The sequence below is a fragment of the Stegastes partitus genome, unplaced genomic scaffold (genome assembly GCF_000690725.1).
Source record: "Stegastes partitus isolate 25-593 unplaced genomic scaffold, Stegastes_partitus-1.0.2 Scaffold1788, whole genome shotgun sequence".
Classification (NCBI taxonomy): Eukaryota; Metazoa; Chordata; class Actinopteri; family Pomacentridae; genus Stegastes; species Stegastes partitus.
In genome coordinates, this window is record NW_007579519.1 from 95,112 (window position 1) to 119,759 (window position 24,648).

At 42.5% G+C, this 24,648-nt stretch overlaps 1 protein-coding gene across 1 annotated transcript in view; it reads right to left on the reverse strand.

Annotated features, from left to right (window-relative positions):
* nectin1b (nectin cell adhesion molecule 1b) overlaps window positions 1–3,770 on the reverse strand; it is a 73,935-nt gene extending 70,165 nt beyond the window's left edge. The window contains exon 1 of the mRNA XM_008302286.1: window positions 2,831–3,770. Within this exon, the coding sequence (XP_008300508.1) occupies window positions 2,831–2,882 (52 nt within the window). The 5' untranslated portion in view covers window positions 2,883–3,770. The remainder of the gene's footprint in view (window positions 1–2,830) is intronic.
* Window positions 3,771–24,648: the final 20,878 nt, after the last annotated feature.

Sequence of the window (24,648 nt, forward strand, 5' to 3'; positions counted from 1 at the left end):
GAAGAAGAAGAAGAAAAAACAAAAGTCAAAAGCGCTAATTACCATGTTCCAAAGGCCAGCGGTATTCCTTCCCTGCCTGTTTGGCTGCTCGACATCAAACTACTGTTTCAACACTGTTTATGAATGTAGCTGCTATTGTCACCCCCCCATCGACCCCCCGACTCCCCCGATCAATCAATCAATCCGGCTGAAGTGCATGACATTTTAAACAGAAAAGTAGACTTCAATGTGCTTCAAATGAGGCCGAAAAACAAATGCGGCCCAGCGTGCCAACGCTCGGCTCCAGTCGAAATCAACCTGCTGTGTCCTTGTGCGGAGGAAAGCAGGTAAGTTAGCCGAGCGAGCGAAACCCGTAACACCTGGAACAATGGAGCTGTGTCAAAATGAAACAGGAAGCGTCTCGCGGGACGCCACGCGAGCGTCGGAACAACAACAATTAAAAGGCCGGCGACACGCAAGCTAATGCAGCTGTGTTGTGATATTACCGGAGGAGCTAATCGTTCCAGAGAAACTCTTCAGAGACGCCTGACGGAACCGAACGCCGGGGGTCCGCCGCGCAATGATTTTAGCTCGCGTTGCTGCCAAGTTATTACAAAGATTACAACTCGCTGCTACACAGTTTCCAATCCAGAATAATGGGACGTTAAAAGCTGATGCTCGTCCACCGTTCGCAGTTCATTTCCCAAATGTTAAATCCAACTAAGATGAGGAATTACAGCGGGGAAAAAATCTCCTTATCCCAGCGCTCACCGTGATATCTATATGGGCTCGCACAGCACCCGGCACCGGAGGATGGAGCCAAGCCATAAACAACCACCTGGTTGCTAACTCAATTCACAGTCAATTAAATATCAGTCTGGAACACAGGAGAGACTGAGTGCTCATATAAGAACGCAGGAACAGAGCTGCTGTTATTATTCACAGATCCATTATTCTCAATGTTCCTTTTATTTGATAATCTATTTGGCGAGCGGTTCGGAATATTTCTCTGTTTATGAATTTGGCACTGTTGTGTTTTCCACAAATGGCTGCTTACCGCGACAAGCGCAAATGGTTTCCCCTCGTGGATGAGTGCAACAGGGGCTTTTTGGGTTTTTTTGCTGTGACTTTGCATTTGCTTGGGCCCTTCCCACTTGTTGTTGTGTGTCGGTAATGAGGGAAAAGTCTGGAACATGTTGTATATCAATTAAGCCATCAAAGGCAGTGGGCATTTATGGCAGCGCCCTTTAACCTCAGGGTGAAAGACCAAATTCTTGTTTTTGCATGTCAAAAGAAAAATGGTCCAAACAACTGCTGAAATGAAAAGAAAGAAGGAAAAAAAAAGAAAAATCAAAGCTGTTCTCCTCATGAAGAACACATTAATTATGTAGCAACTTTGGTTTGAAATAAATTAAAGCAATAAAAAAGAAATAGGAACAAAGTGTACGTCTAATCCCGCCTCGAAAAAAAAAAAAAAACACCTCCTGCTTGACTCAAATGAGACATTTCCAGGAAGCTTTAAGTGCAATTTTTTGAGACATTTTCCACTCCCCTTGATTGAACAGCTTCAAAAGATTTCCAGCACAGGATTCCCAAGGGAACCAGTTAATCCTGATCTTCTCCACAACCAAAGGGATCATCTCAATATAAATCAGACAGGGCTTTTGATCAAAGTATTCAATCAGTCTTAAACACATGACGCCACAAGGAGCCTCGCAGCGAACAAGGTCAACATCTTTGGTTGTTCTCGAGCAAGGGGGGGAAAAAGCAGGACGTGCCAAAACATTTCACTAGACAAGGGCTTTATTAGGCTCGTAGGGGATCACCGAAGTAAAGATTACAGGGAGTAAACATGTCCAGGCTGCAGAGAGGGAACCTCAGCGGCCGTCAAAACACCATCTGACATCTCTTGACCCTCGTCCATTTCTTCCCTAAAACGAGGGGGCGCCAGACAAGAGTTTAGCAAGATGTAAACAAACCAGTAAACTTGCATCTAAGCCTCAAAAATCCTTCTGCATGATGGGACCACAAGCATGCACGCACATGCGCAATCGCTCGCTTGTGTTGTTTCCCAATTAAGACGACTGCCAATGCGAGCAGGACGAATGTTCCCAATAAGGTTCCAATACATTTATGAAGCAAGTGTTTAGATAATCAGGCCCACATGGTGGAGCTTTAATGTCACCATGATCAACGTCAAAGCCTCCATGCATTCACTCATTCATCAAAGCACCGGTGACACCAGCAACACACCCAGAAACTCTCCTTAAATGTCACCACACATCCTGAGTCACTCATCTGCAGAAAAGAGCATCAAAACAAGAGTTTGAGAATCAAACATCTGAGCCCTGATTAGCCCCTCAATTTACACCAAACTATCATTTCACTGTTCAGCTACCAGGCAGGAGCTCAGGATAACACGTTTCAATTATCATTCCAGTGCACTCTGTGTCTCTGAGTTGCCATTACAATGAAATATTGGGGAGAAAAAAAAAAACTTGCAGGCTGCTGGCCTACATGGCTCGCACATATCGCCATCTGCCTGCTGCCCGGGTAAGTTCATTATTTGGCAGCCAAATAAGTATTCTGCAGCCGTTTGTACGAAGGGCTGGATTCAGAGACAGAAAACACTTTGCAAAATGTTGCCCTCTACTCTTCTTTCTTTTTTTTTGCGCATCTTGCTGCAAAAACACAAACGCGTGCAACCAAATCGATCCACATTTACGCATTAATCAAGTGTCATTACGGATCCTCATGCAGCACACACACACACACACACACACAGCCAGGCAGAGAGCAGGGAGGTCAGGATGAAATAAGGCAGATGATTCCTCTTGTTTCTGCGGCTTACCTTGGATGTGCAGCGCCAACAGGAGCACCCATATCCCCACACACAGCGCCATGGCACCTCAACTATCCGGATCTCGTCTGATAACCTGAGAGTGGATGGACAGCGCTCACTCGAGACGACAAAGACCACGCATGCAACTTCTGCAAAAAATTAAAAAACAAAAAAAAATAAAAAAAATCCCACTCCGGACCCAAACTAGTCGAGCTCTCTTACTGAGACTTTCGCAAAACTAGAGGATCGGCGGTGCGCTCCTCCGTAGCAAAAGCATCAATTTTCACGTCTGCGGCGGTTCCCCCCTTTGGCTGGCGGGGAGTTTGCACTAAGGAGAACCTGGCTGGGTTCTCCCCCCCCACCCCTCTCCGCCTAAAATGAGATCCAAAGCGGCTGCAGCAGCTTTGCCGTGGAGGTGATGAAGTGTTTGAGGCAATAGGAGAGGAAAAAGGAGCGCTGGGATGTCATCAAAGGAGCTCTTCCAGTTTAACCATGTAGCCTTTGTTGCTCCATCCACCGCAGCGGCTGCTCAACTCTCTCTCTCCCCCCCTTCTCTTCCAGTATTGTGGATCAGAGGTAAAGAAGTGGGCGGGAGGTCCTCGATCGATGCTGTGCTTGGGAAGTTTCCAACACTTGGGGAGAGTTTCCTCAGAGGAAACGTCGCCTGCACCGGAGGACGAAAGAGGAAAAAAAAAAAAAAAAGGAGGAAAAAAAAAATCAGACACTGCACCTACGGAGATGATTCGTGCGCACCGTCCCTGTTTAGTTCCGTAAGTTCCCGGTTCTTCTCCCCCCTCCACTCCGTTGTGCAGCCGCTTCCAAGCTGGAGGAATCGGAACAGCAGGGCCGGTGAAGTTGCTGTAACTCTCGAAATGATCGGGATGCGCCCCCTTTTTTTTTTATTTTTTATCCTGTGGATGTAGTACAGTGCAGCTTTATCCCGCTATGCGCACCGCCCCGCTGATCTGCCACCACAGTGTGCTGCCGACTATCGCTGACGCTTTGGGAGAGAGATCGGGATCGAGTGACGTTGTGCAAAGGGAGGAGCCTGGATTGTCCTGCAAAAAAAAAAAAAAAAAAGCAAATGCATCGTTTGGGAAAAACTACAGCAGCGTCCTACAGCGAGGGAGCCGCAACTTTTCTTGCGCGTCGAGGGTCGTAAAAAAAAAAAAATGGCACGCTTTGGAGCAGAGGGTGGTCCTATCGTGCGTAAAATGCAAAGGAATTGATCCGTCGAATACGAGTGGATGTGGATGTGGGAAGAGGACAAACAGCAGAGCCTGAGCAGCCATGCTGGAGTGAAACTATTCAATATTCAGGCTGTTTAACATCCAAATTAGGGCCCGAAACTTTTGGTCACTTGATTTCCTGTCTGCTGGGAAAAAGAGAGAAGTAAGAATCAAAACCAAAAAATAAATAAAGGAGAGCCTAACTGGTGTACTAAGAGCATTAAACCCCTACTTTTCAGAGTCAATGTTATTGTTGGCTTTCCTCCATTTTCTAGCAAAATAAAATAATCAAACTATAGTTTACTCAATCGAATGGCACCATAATGAAATTAAATGGAATCTCTCTAATGTCCATGGATCACATTTCCTGGCAGCGAAACCCGCAAACAAAACAGCTACATCAATTATAACACTGTTAACTTTCAATGATTAAATAATTAAGACAGTGTAGTATTCTTTTTTGTTGCTGGGAACCAGCATTGACGCCTGCAGCAATATAAAAACCCCCAGACCTCATGCGAGCCACAAAATAGCAAAATTGCAGGCAGTGAAAGCTGAATTACGATCCAGATAGTAATCCATACACACAGCATTACTCGCGGTGAGTTAAATTAAAAACAGAGGAAGTGACACTGGAGGAAGGATTTTCTTAGGATGATCTTGCAGGCAAAAATGACTCACTCTGTGTGTGTGTGTGCATTGGGAGGAGGAGGAGGAGGAGGAGATCTATTTTACCTCCCGAGCCAACTGTGAGAGCTGACTAACCTCCCTTCACCCCCTTTTCCTTCCTCTTTTCACTCCTCGGCCAGCTCATCCTTTTGTCCAGAAGCGACCAAACAGGATCAGGCCTGTTTAAAAAAGCGCTGGGCCGGCCGGGAATGGGGAGGATGGATGTGATAACACTTCCCTCTTGTGGACAGTACTTCTGCAGATAATTACACCAGACCAGGAGTAACATGCTTAATGATGGTCGATTCTCCAGGTTTGTATGTGGTCAGAAACCCCCTCCTTCCTCTCTCTTTGGCCGTGATCTATGCCCGGCGGCACAGAATTATCTGCTGAACAGCGAGAGGAATTACCTGGCATGACAAAAGAGCCGATTGGTTATTAGGGTCAGTGCGGCGGCGACATAAATCATACTGTACACAATGGAGAAACCAAATGCGGCACAACACTATCCTCTCCAGGTGAATGATGTGCCGTTAATAAACACGCCAAGAAATCCTGCTAAATGCAACAAGAGCGGAGTGGCGCGTTCCTACTGGGGAAGCACACAGATAAACTCGAGACTTGACATTTTGTTTCGTCAAAAGGAAAAACAAAAGCTGCTTGAAATTCCGCACGCTTACCCCCAAAGTAATGGTTTCAACCAAATGTAATCTTGTCAGCTGCATGTACTGCGCAGTGTGCAGCTGAAATGTATTACTGTCTATTGACTCGGGCACATGCTGAAAGTGGGAAATTCATCAAGATAGCAGGAGTATTTTCCGGGGGCTATGAATAAAATATACAGTATGAATTAACAATGTCAATTCTGCACTAGTTTTTATATTTGGAAGATAATCACTTTACTTCATAAACCTTGAAAGGTCAGAGCAGCCTGGAGGTATTGAGGGATGGGAGGTAGTCTCAATCTGATAGACTTGGAATATTTAGGTATGGGAGGGAGAGGGAGGGAAAGGAAACGCCAAATCATTTCCTGCAAGGACGACCACCTTAAGCGTGCCCCTGAGCAAGGCATTCGCTTCCAGAGGCAAGCACTTGAAAGTGAGTCGAAACCCGGCTGACAAAAAGCCTCCATGCTTGGCCAAACTTCCCCGTGACAGATAATGGGTAAAAAAAAAAGAAAAAAAAACTCCAGGTTTGCCCCTTGCCTTTGGTGCATTAACTCCGATGCCCCCTCCATCGAGCGGCCGAGGTGATTGATTTACAGGCGAGCTGATGAAATTTGATACACTTGTTCTGAACTACAGCTTGTGCCAGAGCTCAAGGCTGTGAAGATTCGGGAGCCGTCCTGCATGATAATGTACGTTTGGAGACGCATGAGGAGGGGGAGGAAAAAAAAAAAAAAGGTAGCAACGGCAAAATTGCAGGGGAAGGTTTTCCTTTGATTAATAGATAAATGTCAAGTAAATGGTGATGATGCATTTCACTGCGGAGAGAAAAAGCAACTGATGTTTTGCTGATGACAGTGTTACAGCAGTATTTTAAGATAAAAAGGCAGTGACACGGTTGCTTGATTATTTCTTGAGAAATTACCGCATTTAGACGCATTTGCCTTTCACAACAAAAGCATCGACAGGCTGCGGGAGTTACAAACAGGAAAAATATCACCAGATTGTCTTTTATTATGTGATGTTTTTCTGCCATTATCAAGAATCATTTGGTGACTTTCAGTGTCAGATTTTGGAGAATGATCCCCACAGTGTGGTTGAAAGTTTCTTTTTTTTCGCAATTTTCTGAACCAAAATTGAAATGAAAACGAAATAATTTACAACCCAAACAGCTCAACAGAGACATAAAACTGCACAGAAAAACAACCCAACTGGCTCAACTTCCATCATATATCAGCAACCGTGACACGGGGCGTGAGTCTGATCCGCTCCGGTCCCACATTCTGTCTTCACCCACAGCTCGTGATGCAAACGTTGATTTACACAACGTTGTTGGTGACCTAATGTAAGCTGTCAACAAACTTGCAATTGTGAGCGCACACACACAAAAAATGATGGCAGAACTTTGGCAAAGTGCTGATGAGCAAAACAGAATCAGCCGTCCGGAATAGCATGAAATCTGCATTGGGCCCGACCCAAGTCTGCCTCCCTGGAGAGCAGACGAGTCTTTTGATCCAAAAACTGAGAGCTTCCCTGCCCTGAAAAACATCTGATAGAGAAATCTTTGCCCCTGTCGACGGATCGTCTCAACGAAGACAATCCTGCGATGAGGAATTAAACTTAACGTCGATCTCTGAACACACAGAACCCTTCTATTATACAGTATTTTAACTGGAAGGTAACTGAATACAGCATTTTAACTCTTGCTAGGCTGCTGCTAACTGATGCCATGCAATTATTTTTGGATGGCAATCCCTCACCAAATTGAAATCTACATGCCCCACATAGATGGCTGTAGAAGACATCCTGATCAAGGTCCCGTTTACACGTAGGTATTTACAAAAACGGATCTACGTTTTCAAAAATAACACTGTTCACACTAGATCGTTTTCAAAAAAATCTTTGTTTACACAAACCCAACCAAAGAGCTGCTATGAGCATGCCAACCCTATAGGGGGCAGTGTAATGACAAGCATAAAGCCATGCTAGCCAATCAGAAAAAAACTCAACCACGAATGGCACGAATGACTTCCTGTCAACGATTATGGTGCGAGGGTCATTTGTTTGGACTGACAGACAAGTGTAGCTACTCCTAAATGTGGTGTTAGCGTACAAAGCAAGTCAAATACGTGAAAATATTGATGGGAAACATGTCAGTCCAGCTACATGGACATATTGGCACTGTTTTTACAAGAGTATTCAGCGGGATCACACAAATAAGACGCTGATGACGCTTTTGTCGCACACTGTGATGTCAAACTCCGTCTCCATGCAAAAGTAAAGATGGAGTTTTTCCAAATCTCCACTTTGACCGGAGTTTTCAGATATGATCGTTTTCGGTGACTCGTAGCTTCGTTTACGTGTAAACCAAAGGCCCAACTGAAATATCACCATTTTTTCTACGTGTAAACGGAGTCTAAATCTCCCAACAGTTGATAGACAGGAACATAAATGGTTATAAATAATATGTAGTCTTAGAGAGTCCTACTCATTGCACCCAAAGATGGACCCAACCGAGCCACATCCTAACTTCTGATTTCTGTGAACTTAAAGCAGTCGACACAAGTCACACCAGAAGAGCTCACCAACATCAACTGGACAAAAAAAAAAAACAAGAAGACTCTTAACAGAGGAGAAAAGCCACCAGACTGCAGTGAGGAAGCTAATCTACTTCACAGTGAACGGAAGAAGGTCTTATCTTATACAAGGTGGTTAAACCTTACAGTGTTTTTATTGACAGTGTATTATCTTCTTCTTCCGGTACAAATCAAAGGGAGAAAGTGGCTCTCTGAGCATTTCCAACATGTACTTGGAAATCACTAGAAGCAGAAAATGGAAAGTCTTGGGGAGGCTTAACTCTCACTAGACCCCGAGAGAAGCCCAGAAAATGTCAGATGAGAAGTGATCCGACCAACTTTCCCATTTGTTAACCCAGAATTGGACAAATTGAAAAGAAAATACCTCCGTGGCCGAAGATAAATAGCTTTATTAGCTTTCTAACGCTGCGTTTTAAATATATACGTTTGAGACCCTCCCGGTCGGCACTTCAACGGGACAAACATGCACGTTGGAAACATTTGGACTCCAGTGGTGCATCCGCATTTAATAAAATACCTTGAACTGTCCCGCGCTGGATAAATAATGTGAAATAAGCTGGAAGTAAATTCAACCTTTAACGGGTCTCTGTGTGTTTGCAGACAGAAAATGTTAACAACTAAGACTGTAGCTCATCGTGTTCAGCGCCTTTATGACCGTGATCCGAGGTCACCCACATTAATTCGTATAATTTTAAGAATAATACGCCACCTTTAAACTTACCGGATGACTATTTTTCGCTATAAAATCTCTTTAGGAAAAGGTATAAAAACTTAGCTTCTCTTAAAGCATTCAGAGATCTAACATAAATTAATAAATGCAAACTTTGGCTTAAAACTGTCAGTGTCGGTGCATTTAGCAGGAGGTGTGTCATCATTATCAATAATTAGTGGATTTAGCTGGATTATTTAAAGTCGTGCGCTGATACGCTTTTATGAGTTTTGACGAGGATGTAAGAAACAAAATAGGTGCTTAATAATGAGACAAAAGCAGGATAATAGTCGACCTATTTTCAGAAGAATAGAAACAAAAAAAAGTCTCCTAATCATAACAAAAGGCCTTGTTACTGTGAAGAAAAAACAACAACACGCTGATTTTTCTTTGTCAAGGCGACGGCAATGTGCTTCAATGCTGTTACGTCTCTTGTTTTGTTTCTTTAAATCAGCAGAACACACGGAAAAATGATGGCGAACCAAAGAAACACAAATAGCCTACAGCATTTCAAATCGTGAGCACTGAGCAGGTATTCAGTCTTTTATTTATGAATCTTGATGTCTCTCAGACGGGGAAAGACAGTGCGAATTCATCGTGTGTGTGTGTTGGAAAGAGAGGCTTTGGATAATTCGTTCCTTCGGGGAACGTTCAGGAAAACGTTTCCAGCTTAAAGAGGGAATCAGCTTTTAACCAAGTAGGCAAAGTTACAACTTATTGCTCGGATATAACTAAAGATAAGCAAACTTGGTAGCCTCCAAATGTCAAAGTAAAATAATGGTTTCTGAATTCGTAGTGGGCTGCAAGGTGGAGCGGTGGTTAGCACTGTTGCCTCACAGCGAGAAGGTCGCTGGTTCGCGTCTTTCTGCATAGAGTCTCCATGTTCTCCCCGTGCAGCGTGGGTTCTCTCCAGGTTCTCCAGCTTCTTCCCACACAGTCCAGAAACACGTTGAGGTTAATTGGTGATTCTAAATTGTCCATAGGTGTGAATGTGAGTGTGCTTGGTTGTCTGTCTCTAAGTGTAGCCCTGTGATAGACTGGTGACCTGTCCAGGGTGTCCCCTGCCTTCACCCTAAGTCAGCTGGGATAGACTCCAGCCCCCCACGACCCTCGTGAGGATTAAGCGGTGTATAGATGATGGATGGATGAATTTGTAATTTCATCTTTCGTATCTAAACCCTAAAGACTTGTGATTTAACCACCAGGATCCAGCTCATTTCTCCAGCACAAACATGCCCCCACTAACATTTCCGATTGTTTATATTTTCCCAAACATTCAAGGCCTTATATTCAATCCCTTCACCCGTGACTCGTCTGTCTGCCGAGCTTGAAACAGTGCAGAAGTGTTGCGGTTGCATTATCTTTCCCGAATGTGGATCCAACAGCTCCATCTCAGCACGGAGGCACTTTTGCAGTGGCAGCAGGATAAAATCTCTGCTCTGAGGATAATGAGATGGATCACATGCATGGCAGCACTTGCTAAGTTACATGGTTTTAACTATCTATCAGCGGGCTCATTTTCAAGCCACTTCAACCTCCTATAGCCCAGATAGGCTGTCTCCTCTTTGACTGGCTGCCTTGTTAAAATGCGGATGTTTCTGCTCTCGTACGGGAGGCGACCAGACATCATCATCCTCCCCCTCCTCCACCACCACCACCACCACTCCCCCGCCGCCGCCGCCGCATGAAAAATAAATTATCATTCTGAGGGTGCCATCAGGCGTCCCTTAAATCACTCATGGTTTCATAATCACAGCACCTTCCTGATGGCAATAAGCTCCGTTTATTTCACTCATCAGGGCTAAAAATAGGCGAGGTTTAGCATAACTGTTAGCTCCCGAGCTGGAAGTGGAAGGCAGGTTACTGTCATTGATGTCCACGTGTGGCAGCCAGGGATGATTTGCTTTCAATCCAATCATTTCAAATTGTAAATAGAAACTGCCTCATTTGCTAATGGTCGAGCATTCATCGGGATATCTTCCTGGTTTCGGTATGACAACCTTTTCATGCCAAAGCCTTTCAATTTTTTTTTGAATTTTGAAGAATATCCACTTTGCTGAATTGATTGCTGAGTGGAGAACGAATTGAATCCAGCTTTTGTGGCAGCATTCAAAGCCGCGGTTTAGCACATGTGCCTCGCAGGTTTATTTTTTTTTTCCTTTTGCAGAAAATGCTTCCAGGCCTGTCCTGTCTGATAAAAAAAAATATAATTGACATCCTTCTTGGTCCTATACAACAAGGATTTACTATGCAGGAGAAAACAACCCCCCGTAAGACTTCTTGGACAAAATAATAAAAAAATAAAAAATAGGAAACTCTTCATTACCTCGACTTCGGGACGCATTTCAGGTCAATTTAAAAAACCAGCTACGCCCACAAACCACACCTGGGTGTCTAGAGAGCTGATGCAGATATCTACAAGGTCACAAAGCAGTGTGGGAAATAAAAAAAAAACTTCCACAGTGTTGTCAAAGCACAGACTACATCAGCAAGTAATAACAGAAAAAGTATCTCTTTCTGTCAGGCTCTGAGGAGGAGGAGGACGCCCGAAGGTGACACCGCCGCTCCGCTATCACCATCGGAGTCTCAATCCTCCAGTTGGGCTGCTTGATGATTCAGCGTTAAGTTAACCAAATTACTTGTTCGTGTAATTATATTGTCTATCATCCGCCGTGTCACCTACGCCGGGATCATTAAACCCGAAACCCCCCCGAACGGTTCGCTGCACTCCCAATGCGCGGTTTGTAAATAGCAAATATTACTTATTGTAATAAAAAAAAAAGGGGAGTTTGTTTACTCCTATATTTATGACAGGTTTCCGTTTCTTTTGACTGCGAGCGATCGCGCACGTAAACACGCACGGAGCGGATAAAACCAACAAAAGAGCGGAAAAATCTGGGTGGTGACAGAAAAAGAAATGGATTTATAGGAAATGCTGTGTTTTTTTTTCTTCCTTCCCCCTCTGAGAATGTAAATTAATGCAAAGTAAATGTACAAAAAAACCTAGATTGGACATTTTGAAATGCTGACTGCATGATGCTCAGGCTATTCCCGACTATTGCCTGAGGCGGGTGATTTCATTTCTTTATTTCAAAGGGCTACATCATTAAAAGTGCTCGCAGAGAGACACATGCTTTCTGTTGGTGCCTATTAACTTCTATTTATGTTTCATGATTTATTTACCAGCAGCGTATTAACATAAATTTATCAGGAAGGAATGACACAAAAGGCCACTCTTGGGTTTTTTTTTTTTTCCTCATAGATTCAGAAAAAAAAATAAAATAAGCTGGCAGTTAAAAAAAATAAAAAGTGTGAGAGTAAACTTTTATGACAGTCACCCAGAATTAAGCAGGGATCAGGACAGACGCCACGGTGCTGACTCACTCCACACCTGGGGTTAATAAGTGTTTCATGTTCAAGGTTTCTTAATATGATTGAGTTGGATTACGCTTCGATTTGATTTTTCTTTTTTTATTAAACTTAATGACGTCTAGTTAAAAACTGCTGCCACACGTATCCGTCATGCTCGGGGTCAAAAGTGCAGCATCATCCATCATGGTGTTGTTATTTGGTGGTTCTGCACAAATAATGTCACAAAGCACAATAAATATAAACATTATCAGTTTCATCCTACGCTGTAAAATCTGTATTTGCGCTATAGTTGATGTACGATTTTGAATAAATATCTTTCTGCTGTGGTGAAGGAAGTTTAGTTTTCGAGATTCTATCAACTTGAAATTTAAGTAAACTAGAGCTAATTTTAGCAAAAGTGCAAAAAAATATGTTTAGAATTGTGCATAATTAGTCCAAACTTTAAAATTCTGTCCTGCACTCGACCACAGTTTTCTTCGAGCAGGATTACAGAAGAAAAAAATTAAGAATTATGACAAAATCATGTTTTACATTTTATATTTTGGGTAACGCACATGCTTAAGTTGGAAAAATTGAGTAAAGTCGTCACTCGATAATCCGACCCTTAACAATCCAACAACCTTGCTATCCAACAGGTTTTTTGCAAAAACGAGCGGAACAGCCTTGGATTGTGACTCCGACATGACATTTAATGTCACCAATCAGGATAACGGCGTATTATCTAACTGAACAATCTCACAGATTGGCTACGTTCACACTGCAGGACTTGATGCTTAATTCGTTCGTTCACAATTAAACACGACTTGTATGTGATCTGCTGTGTGAACTTCATACGACCCAAAAGTGTCACACATGCACAGAAGAGGACACGCCGACGTCACACTCCGCAAGTGAGTGTTTGTGGAAGTGTGACCACTAACTAAACTGGCATCAGCAGCCAAGTACTGTCTGTGCGTTCCGGCCACTTCCACCCCATTGGAGCGCTCCCCCGGGGTGGAATTGGCCAGAACGTGCACAATCGCACCGGTCAATTAGACGTGAAATCCAGCGATGTATAGTGTTCTAACAATACACTAGTTATTATAACAACTATGAACAATAAATATTAACAACAAATGAGCCTTCCAGCATCAAGCCCTCCTTGTAGCTCGACCTCCATCTTGAGCCTCCAGCCTTGCTATCCGACATAAAAGAAGGTTTTACATTTAGTGTCTGATTATCGAGTCCCGACTGTATTTCAAGTTGACTTTCCATAAAATGAAGCTGCATCAATGCTTATTTCAGAGGAATTAGTTGACTTAAGCACCTCACCTTAATTTTACTTGCTAACCTAATTAGTATAAACTTATTTAATTACATTATACTAATCAAAACAATTCATTTAAGTTAGACCAACTGTTCTTTTTTTCAGCGTGTGCTCCTTTCTCATATTAGTTTTCATTACTTCAGCAAAAAAAACCCATGAAATTCCACCTTAAACGTCTCCTACAGTCTCTAAAAGTCCAATCGCTTTACTAGATTGGAAATGTTCCATCTTTTCCAAACATATCCCTGAATATAACAGCACCATACAACGCTTGTACAACCACAGGCGTATTATGGATGTATTTTCAAGCACTACTTGGAACTTGCAGGAGAACAGATTTGAATCCTCCACTGATGGATGAAAGAAAACGATGGCTGAGTTGGCCTTGATAACTTCCCGATGGCCTGTTTTATAGTGTGTAGTTCCACTTTACTGCTACTTTAGGCGGTGACCTTTAGCTCGGAGCACATTTGAGTACTCTTTAGCACATCGTAGTATTCTGTCTTTACGTTGGACTATGCACTACTTCTGCTGCTTGTGTTTTCTTAGTATTCTGGTTTCACATTTGCTTCTATGGGCAAAGACTGATCCCTTTCAGATTTGAATACAACTATTACGGCCACATCATATTTCCATTTTTCTATATGCTTGTGAAGCAGCACATCTCATCCAAAGAGCTTCAATAAAAAGCAGCTAAACTTGTCTTTTAGGTTCTTGAAAACAGCATTACAGCTTTTTACTTCATGACCTGGATCTACCCCATACTTAGCTGTTTTGTGTGTGCCATTTGGAAGCATACAGTGTTTTTTAGTTACCATACAAACTACAGTTTTCTCTCTTGTCTCTGCATTTACGAGCAAATTTACACCATTTCCTGCTGTGATTACAACGTGAGTTCATGTCTCGTGTAATAATGAAATTATGCAGTTTTAATGAGCTCACATGCATCTCCTATACCTGCGTGACATCGAGGCAAATCTTCGTCTCCATCGTCAGGAAGAACATAATCAAGGTAGGAAAAAGGTTGGTTTGCTTCCCGATCAGTCAGCGAAGGACATCAGGGAAAGACATGATTTGACTGTTTCAGAGGAGACCGGAGACTGATTCATACGTGTAATAAGGGAGACGGACAATATCTGCACTCTATAAATACACTTTAATGCTTTTAACAGCGTGGCAGCAGACAGAAAGTCATTTCGCTTGCTTGTGTTCTTGCAAATTTCAATGTAATATTCTACACTTCCATCAATATGAACAATTATAAAAGCCATCAGATGTGCATCCAAATTCAATCAATGGCTCTTATGTTAAGCTTTCAGGAAATGCACTGCAGGCAGGAGACGTATTTTATTCTGTCATTTCGGTCGGCATTATTATCTGTCGTCGTCAGAAACTCGGCGCATAACAAAGATTTAGCAAAAGGTAATTTATGCTCAGCGAGGCAAAACTTTTAAGATTAACCTGTGCGGCGTAAAATATTTTTTAGCATTTAGTTTATGTAGAAACACTACGGCGGCGTTAAAGCAGAAAACACCTACACAGTGGTTTATATTTCTAATTCAACTTTTCATTCAATTGCAAGGCTTCCAATCTCTTTCAAGTGTTGCCTTAAGAAATATTAAATTAGCTACCTGAGCAAAGGTAATATTTCAAATTAAAGCCGTTCATTAAGCACGTGATCCTCGCAGATTCATAGATTACCGACGAGTCCAGTAATATACAAACGGAAGCAAAAGTGTGCGGAGGAGTTAAACTGCTGAGCAAGATGGAGGAAAAAAGAAGACCAAAGTGCTGCAAGGAAAAGGATTATATCTGGAGATCTTTAATTTCAGTCTCGGGCTTCAAAGGCCTGCACTCAGAAAATGAGAGAGTCGGTGAGTGACCAGTAGGCTATCAGCAAATGGGTGGGCAGTGACACAGGGCTCATCACAGGGACCATTCTGGAGGTGCACACAAGACAAAATTACTCTGTCTGTCTGAATAAATTCTAGCTGTAGGCAACAGCCGGTTCTATCATATATTTTATTATGGCTGAAACATCAGAAAATAAGTCTGGGAAACTTATACGATTATCCTCTTTCTTTCTTTTTTTCTTCATCCGATATAAAACCTTTTCGAGAAAATGGAACATTTTGCACATTTGAGGTGTAAAAAAAATAGAAACGCATTTTGTTTTGACGAGATAGAAACCAGCTCGTATCTGGAAGTGCATCTTGTTTATTTTTCTTATTATCACAATGGGGGCACGGAATCAAGTCAAGATCAATCCTCTTTATGCGCGAGAAACATCTGGTTTTCAATTAGATATTTAGCGAGACGACAACGGGGGGGGGTGCTACCTCGGAGTAGCGGAAGTGTCGCTGGGTCTGCAGTAATGATGTGGCTAATGTGCCTATCGAGCGACACGTGGATGGAGAGCTCAGCCTGCCGCAGTATCTTAAAGATAGCTCGGCACAGTCTGTTTCTTCTGATAAGGTGCAATCTGATTCAAAGAGATCAAGCATGCTGCAGGAATATAAGTCATCTAACAGAAAATAAACCCCTGTCAACAGCCACAGATTAATAAATCCGCACCCTCAATCGTAAAAAAAACATGATACTGTCATGTCGGTCTCGTATTCCTGTTTGAAAAACCCCAACAGTCCACCCGCCTATCTCTGCTGCGTTTTTTTTGCCTGCACGGGTTTGAATAATACCCTCTGAGCATGCCAGGGGGTTATCAGCTTTCACCTCCTGGTAACAACCTGTCTTATAAAGTTGTTGTTGAAAAAGTGCTTTTTTTTTTAGCCGAGGTAGCAACATTTGAGCATAAGAAGATAGCTGAAATAAATATATAAATAAATAAAAAAGGAGGATCTGCTGGAGCTGATAAGACTTCAGGATGGTGAAATTGATTACGACCCGTTTTCCTCTGCATGTGGGGCTTTTTTTTTTTTTTTTTGCTGATCTAACTAAAATCTACCGAACAATACGGGAGACAGGAATGGATTTTGACTTATAACATCCTGTATCTGCGATAGTCAAATGGCTTAGTTCAAGGGCCACTTTTGGGGAACGTGATGGGAGCTGAGGGGGCCGGTTGACGAAACTCGGTTATCAGTGCAAAGCTTTCAACACAAACTCTACATTTTTTATTTTTTTTTTACTATCCTACTCGCTGCAAGAAACTCTATGATCAACAAAAGAGCGGCGCAGGATTGAAGCGGCACGACGTGGATCTCCGCCGGCATGCGTCTGACACGTATGTTGGGGAGAAGCGAGGCATGTTCTCCCGCTGCTTCGTCCCCCTCGAGGCCGTTCAGCTCCGAGTGTGTGCGGTGATCTGACTTTCCCTGCTGAGGAGTTTGTGGCTGAATCTAACGAGCGCATGTTTGAAGGAGTCAGCAGCTGCAGTCAATCGTAATCACTCGCGACAAGTTAAGAGGCGATGAAATATTTCATCTGCGCAGCGTTCTGCATCACCAAAACTCTACATTCAAGTTGCTTCTTGTATGTCTTTGTTATAATTCCAGAAGAAAGAACCAAATGCATGGTGTTTATGTGAATCCAGTATAGTCGATTCAGAGGTATCGGAGTCACTGGAGGGCTGCAAGGGGGTCGGTGGTTGGCAACATCGCCTCGCAGCAAGAAGGTCGCTGGTTCGCGTCCCCGTGAGGACACCCGGGCTCCGGGCTGGAGTCTATCCCAGCTGACTCAGGGGACACCTGGACAGGTCACCAGTCTATCACAGGGCTACACTTAGAGACAGACAACCAAGCACACTCACATTCACACCTACAGACAATTTAGAATCACCAATCAACTTCAACATGTTTTTGGACTGTGTGGGAGGAAGCCGGAGAACCTGGAGAGAACCCACGCTGCACGGGGAGAACATGGAGACTCCACGGGTGTCCTCACTGGGACACGAACCGGCGACCTTCTAGCTGCGATGCTAACCACTGCTCCACCTCGCAGCCCCTCCAAAAACATGTTGAGGTTAATTGGTGATTCTAAATTGTCCGTAGGTGTGAATGTGAGTGTGCTTGGTTGTCTGTCTCTACCCTGTGATAGGCTGGTTACCCCCACGACCCTACTGCGGATTAAGCGGTGTATAGATAACGGACGGATGGAGTCATTGGAAACTCCAGACCACCATAATACACCCAGTCTTTACAACCTTTTGTTCATAACTCCTTCCACTGGTCTGCATCCCTGATCAGCGACGTCATCTCTGAAACACCAGGAGGTCACCACAACGGATGACAGCGTCACAACCCTTTTGCATTTTCAGTTTCCTTACAAGACGGAAATACCTGCAATGAAAACCAGGCTGACATGTGCAAACAAAGCGGCTAGCGGAGATTAATAAAGCGGGGCGGTCGGGTCAGCCGGCAGGTTAACCGGGATGTAAATCCCTACGCAGTTAGTCTTAATGGCTATTTCATGTGGCCGCTCTCCGTGTTTACTTTCAGTCAGACTCGCAGTCAGATAAGGATTTGAAACGATGCATAGAAAAATTATGGTAATTCAGAAAATCTGTAGGAGGCTGCTCAGCCGCATAGACGCCGTTCCACATAAGGCCTCGTTTCGCTGAATCCCTGCAAACTTCAAAGCTGACCCACAGAATCAGAATTGCCTTGTTTGTGGTAAATCTAACAGAGTCTCCGTTTAACTTCTTTAGAGACTAGTTCTTCAAAAGTGTAGTTATAATGTATGGTTACTGCTTTTAGCCCTCCTCTTTTGTTGCAGTCTCACTGAGCTGCAAATGACTGGTACCTTATAAGCAGCAACAATAGATGCACTGATTATTCTGATGTAAAGAGGAGTTAATAAAACCTTATGAGAGAATGTGTTCTTCTTTCATAGAACACCTCTCCCAGACTCTACCGGTGAGCGAAAACAGCATTTTTGGCCCCCGTATGATCGATACAGGCATGCTGCCACCGCCGCGGCGATAATTGGTTGAATAATTTTCAAAGCATCACGGCGTGTTTCCAACTTGTTAAACAGAAATGTGCATCGAATGGCCGCCACTGACACAATAAAGGGAAATTGGATGCGAGCGCGCTGAGCGGAGGAACGCCAGCGTATTGTTGTAATGCTCGGTGGAAATTTGAAAACGGCAGCATTTTATCGCCCTCGCGAAATACAATGATGTGTATTATAGCCGGCTTAAAAAAACGGACTGAGAAGCAATCCTCCTTAACTAAAAATCCTGTCCTATATGTTATATATTATATGGTGGTATTATACAGGACTTCTACAGAGCTGCAACTGTAATTTTCTTACTAGTCCAACAGTTATTGCTGTATAAAGGATTAGAATCTCTCTACAGTAGAATATTAAGTTCACTGTTTAATAGATGTTCCAATAATTGCCGCTATAATCAACATTACATCAATCGTAACTGCGAATTATAACATTTCCTCCTTTTAAAATGCGATTGCAGACATACGCTGTAAAACGCTCAGTGATCTTTAAACGCTTTCCTCCAAAATTTCAAATTAAAAGACAACTCCAGCGGTGCAACATACAAGCATAAAACAGACAAATAAGAATATATAAATATATGTACAAAAGCAGCCAGTAGGAAGTATATACAGAAAGGAATGAGCATCGTAATAAGCCAAACGGTAGAATAAATATATTAGAACACCGTGGATATATGAGAAATATAAATAATATAAATAATTCTAAATAATATATAATAATTATAAATAATTATAACATAACAGTATAGTATAATATTAATAATAAATATATATGGTACATAATTCAGACTATGGAGACTGGTGTGCGTTCAATACCCGCATTGGAAAATAATAATAAATAATAATAATACATTTTATTTAGAGGCGCCTTTCTTGGCACTCACAAGGACACCGTACATACAGTAAACAAACAAAAACAAAAGAAACAACATAAAAATAATTAAAATCACTAAATTAACAGACAAAGATGTTGAGTCAACCAGCTCTGTGTAACCTTTCAGGAGTGTATGTAGCACTGAAACACGCCAAGTTACGCCTTCATATAGTGGAAGTATTTACTCAAGGCAGCAATGAACGACAAATTCTATTCTATGAAATTTACTGTTTCCATCAAATTACTACTTTCAGTTCACAGTTTGTTTGTTTTTTTGACAGAAGACTGCTGTTCATGGTTATTCTTGTTTGTGGCTCCAAAAAAAACCATCAGATTTGCCAGTTTTTAACCAGTTTTTGGAAGGAAAAAAAAACCCAAACCCACTACTGTGAGAATTTGGCTGTATTTTTACAGCACTTTATCCCAGTGTATATACACCGTTGTCATGGAAACAGTGGAATAGCCGGTCCCACCAGGCTGCCAGACGCTGATGGTCTGAGGCTCTCTTTTGATGATAAGCTGACCTGACAATATTTTTTACTGTCCCCACGGTAGAAGGGAGAGGCCATCACGGTGACTCGATCAAACACGATCTCAAACATCATTTCGCTGTTCCTGGGACCGCGAAGACTCGCGGAGCGCTGAAGGACGAGAGCAAACATTAACAGTGTCCCGACGCTTTTTAATAACAGCACTGGATTATCAAGATATTAGACGCTATTTGGTATTTACCACCATCTAAAAGCAAACAAAATCTACATAAATATTAACTGTTGATAACTGTCAGCCAACAGAATATCAGTTTACCTTTAACATAATAACTACAACTCAAATAAAATGGGTGTTGAGAGTGACCAACACACATTTAATTTTCTGTATTATCTTTTATATAATTAACATATGGAATTGGAAAAGCCCATAAGATGATGTAGAGGGTCTTAACGAGCTCCCTGCACTTAGGTGACGTTTTAAATTACATATTTTGTCGGATAAAAACAACATAATTAATCTTAAAAATAAGAATCTATTGTGATAAAGGGGCAAAAAGTAGCAAATCCTAAAAGATTTACATAATTTAATGGATGGATGGATGGATGGATGGATGGATGAATAGATAGATAGATAGATAGATAGATAGATAGATAGATAGATAGATAGATAGATAGATAGATAGATAGATAGATAGATAGATAGACGGATGGATGGATGGATGGATGGATGGATGGATGGATGAATAAACTGATGGATGGATGGATGGATGGATGGACGGATGGATAGATGAATAAATAGAAGGATGGATGGATGGATGGATGGATGGATGGATGGATGGATGGATGGATGGATGGATGGATGGATGGGTAGATGGATAGATGAATAAATAGATGGATGGATGGATGATGGATGGATGAATAAATATATAGACAGATGGATGGATTGTGGATAGATGAATAAATTGATGGATGGATGGATGGATGGATGGATGGATGGATGATGGACAGATAGATGAATAAATGGATGGATGGACGATAGATAGATAGATAGATAGATAGATAGATAGATACTGACACTAGGTAGATAATACATTATCACACATAAGAGCAAAGCCTATATATAAATCCATATATAAGCATGCACCAATATGAGCAAAGCAAACGCTCTGGAAGACATGACTGTTTGGTGTTGGTTTAGCCAAAGTGCTGTACAGTTCACCGCATCGCCGCTCCGATGGATACACACCACGCGCATGATTCTGCATAATGCCGGCTGAAGGGGAGGGAACCTGAGGAATGGAAGAAGGTGATGAGCGGCTGTCTGGGCTAAAGCCAGCTTTGGGATGCGTAGGCTAACACTATCTGTTTGGCCGCCAGAGCACAGGGCTGTGCTTGTGGCGTGATAACACAGGACCCACGCATAAAACAGGCTTAGTCTCCTAGAAAAAGTTCTTTAATCAGCCTGATGCGCTTAGTGAGCAAAGACTGTGGGAATTGAAGTGAAGAAACTCAGGTCAGATAATGAGACTTTACATCTGTAACATAGAGAATGTGATTTCCTTGAATCCAGCAGAGGAAGAAGAAAAGCTCATTATCCTTATCACTTGTCAGAGAGGCAAGATATCGATATTATGCATATTTTGCCAGGCTCTTGTCGGAAATTAGCTAAATCCTTTCCCTCTTTTTTTTTTTCCCAGTTTGCATTTTATGTGTCCATTTTCATATTTCACGCCTTCACGTGCACGAGGCCACCGGCTCCATTCGTCTCCTGACTTCATCAATGTACTTGATTTCTTTCCCCCCCCTTTTTTTTTTCCTCCCTCCATTCATTTCTGAGAAAGCTGACAGTTAATTGAACAGATGGATGATAATCATGTCTGTCGCAAACTCTCCCCGGAGACCGTCCTCTCCCACTGCTAGGGAACAGCCCAGTTTCTTTTTTTTTCACGTCCTCCCGAGCAGCAGACAAAATAAAATGTGATGGGTGTGGGGAGAGATAGGAAAACAGTTTATCAATCCACGAGCAGGCATTGCAACATTCTGTAATTATAGCTGACATTGATTAGCACTTAGACTAATCATTGCAACAGTTGAGTGCAATTTCCACGTTTTCACTGAAACCTTCTCTTATCTGAGAGTTTGTTTTTTTTTCCTCCATGAATCCAGTCTGCTCTGTGTGGTTTTTATTTATGTAATCAAAGAGGAAAGCTGTCACAGTTTGAATTTTTCTTTATGCATGAGAGGCTACGGATTCCCAAATCTTTCCACGCAGGTCGGACCGTTGCTGCGGCTACAGAAGAGCATGTCTAAAGCTGCTGCTGCAGCTAGCGTGTTGCTCAAGGACACTTCAGTAGCTTCCCATCACAGGGACTATTTTAAGTCACCCAACTTACTCGCATGCAAATCTGCTCAGAGGCAATGTCATGGTCACTGAAGTCACATCATCAATGCCTGCTGTAAATAAAATGCTAATAAATCTTGTTTGCAATCAGAGGAATCGGACTTGCGAGAATAAAGGGCACCACAGCAGCGGCATAATAACACCGACATTAGCATGATTTAAACTTTCTTTTATGTTGATTCAAGCAGCTGATCAGACTTTTTTTTAGTTTAAAGTTTGACATCACAGAGCCGGTCCAGGTGTTTTCACATGATTAATGCCACACTACAAGAGAACGTCTGGGCCCTCCGATAACACCCAACGAGCCCGACGGCACGGGATATAATTATAAAATACATGTTTCTAATTGCAACCTCTTCATGGTGGAAGTCCTCTTTTGTTAAACAATGCAAAGCCCTCTTTTTTTTCCAAGTTTTTTTTTTTTTTCCCCCTCAATTAAAGTAGTTTGGTTGGAGTAAATGAATTCCTTCTAAAGCGCACACATAGTGCTGGCTGCCACTTTGATTTTGGAGGATTCAAGCCAGACACTTTGAGAGGTGCAGCTGTAGGCTGTGCCACATTTGACTTCTAAATGAATGCATTACATCCCACACAGCGATCCAGCGGTGCATGCAACCCAAACACAAACTCCAGTGCTCTAAAGTGACACCCTGCATAAGACCTGATTTGGAAAACCGCCAACAAAATTTGCTTTATTTTTATTTAATTTTTTTTGTGTGTGGAAGTTTTAGAAAGTATAATCACTGTGCCAGTAATGTAGCAGCTCTGGAACTGAACCAAATGATCTTTAGTACGCTGGTCTTAGAAACTCAAAGCTCCCACAGTGCGACATGTCATTTTTTTTTCTTCCCCTCCTGCTTTTATTAATTCAAGACGCCATAATGAAACTATCAAAGAAAGCTGGAAAGTGCTTAGTGTCTGCTTTAGCTGGAGTTTTGTTTGCCAGTGAAAACATCATTCTTTTTTTTTTCTTTTTCTCCCCAACACAGTCAACACCTAAGGCTCCACACAATGCAAATGCAGCTTAAAATCAATGATGCATGTGTAATGGATTTCCTACATTTGAAATGACTGACTGAGCAATGAGCACTCTGTGCATCTGGTGTGAGCCAGGCGGTGCATTTAAGTCCATTTGAGGCTCACAGGTCGCTCGTTCTTATTTACGCAAAAACAGAATAATGAGAGAATTACAGACGAGGCAGAATTACAGAGGAGGGAAACTGGGGTGTTTTTTTATTTTTTTATGTGGAAATAGCAGCGGTGGAATTGCCATGAGACAGCCAGAGACCGGTTAGATCCCGACGTAGCGTTCCCTATTAGCATTATGTAAGAGATGTCAAGGCTGGCTTAGCTAACACTCCCCATGATGCTACGAGCTACTCATGCATGTTTTACATCCTGTTATGCTGCTGTGAGATTGGTCTGTAAGATCTCCGGAGGCAGAGAAGTGACTCCTCTCGTTGCAGAGGTCAATGCCTTTGCTCTACTTTTTAACATATAAATGGTACGATGTATACGACTGCTCGGTCCTGAGCTGTGTGTGTCGGTGGTGGGGGGGGGATAAACAACCTCTGGGTTAAATAATTAAATAACGAGAAAAGAAAGAGATATACAACTAATTTTTTTGAGGGGAGGGGGACGGTTCACTGTCAGGAATGTCAAACCTTTGCAGAAGAAGAAGAAGAAGGTATAAATATTCTCCCTACAGTGCATCCATGATAAAGGCTTCCCTCCTTGTGTACGCTCTGTGCCAGCTGCAGTCGTGTCTGACATGAAAGAAGCCTCTGAGAGAGATTAAGATTACGGGGCTCCAGCATATCAGCCGGCAAATGTATCATTTGTCATTGGGAGTATGAGGCTGTCACTGCAGCGGGCAGATCACGGCGGCGTGTTGTTTGCGTTGCTCGATGGGTCCGTCTGCGCCAATGCGTCTCCCCCCGGATCGCGGTTGGGATTTGTTGTGAATTAAATGATGCAGCACAGAGGTAGTTCTGAGCGGAGAGTACAGGCTCCGCGTTGTTTTCTTTTCATACATACAAATAACGTCAGAAATGCCGTTACTAATGCTGCTCCAGATCCCTGCAGGCTGCTCCATCCTTTAGTGTTCACTCAGATGCTGTCGCGTCCAGCCAGAGTGGACTCTACAAGTCTTTGTTTGAACCATTTCCTGGTCAATAAAGCTGCTATTCTGGTGCAGCGTACACACATCACTACAGGAAGCAGCAGATGCATTAATACTATTAAATATTAAAGCCAGCAGAGATTCTGAAGCCTGCTTTTTAGTTGTTTTGTTAATTGTGAATTAAAAAACAAAAATAATCAAATGATTTATTCTGGTTTTAGGCAGCGCTGCTAAATTGATATGTGCAATTTACTGGTCACAAAATAACCATATAATTTGATTTCTGTCACTTTGGGGTTAAGCAGTCACCAGTAATTTGAGCTATGATGGACATCTTATTACAATTTATTACAAAGGGCACCATGAATGGGCCTATTTGTGTTTAAAGGCATGTAATTAAAAATTCCATTTCAGTATTA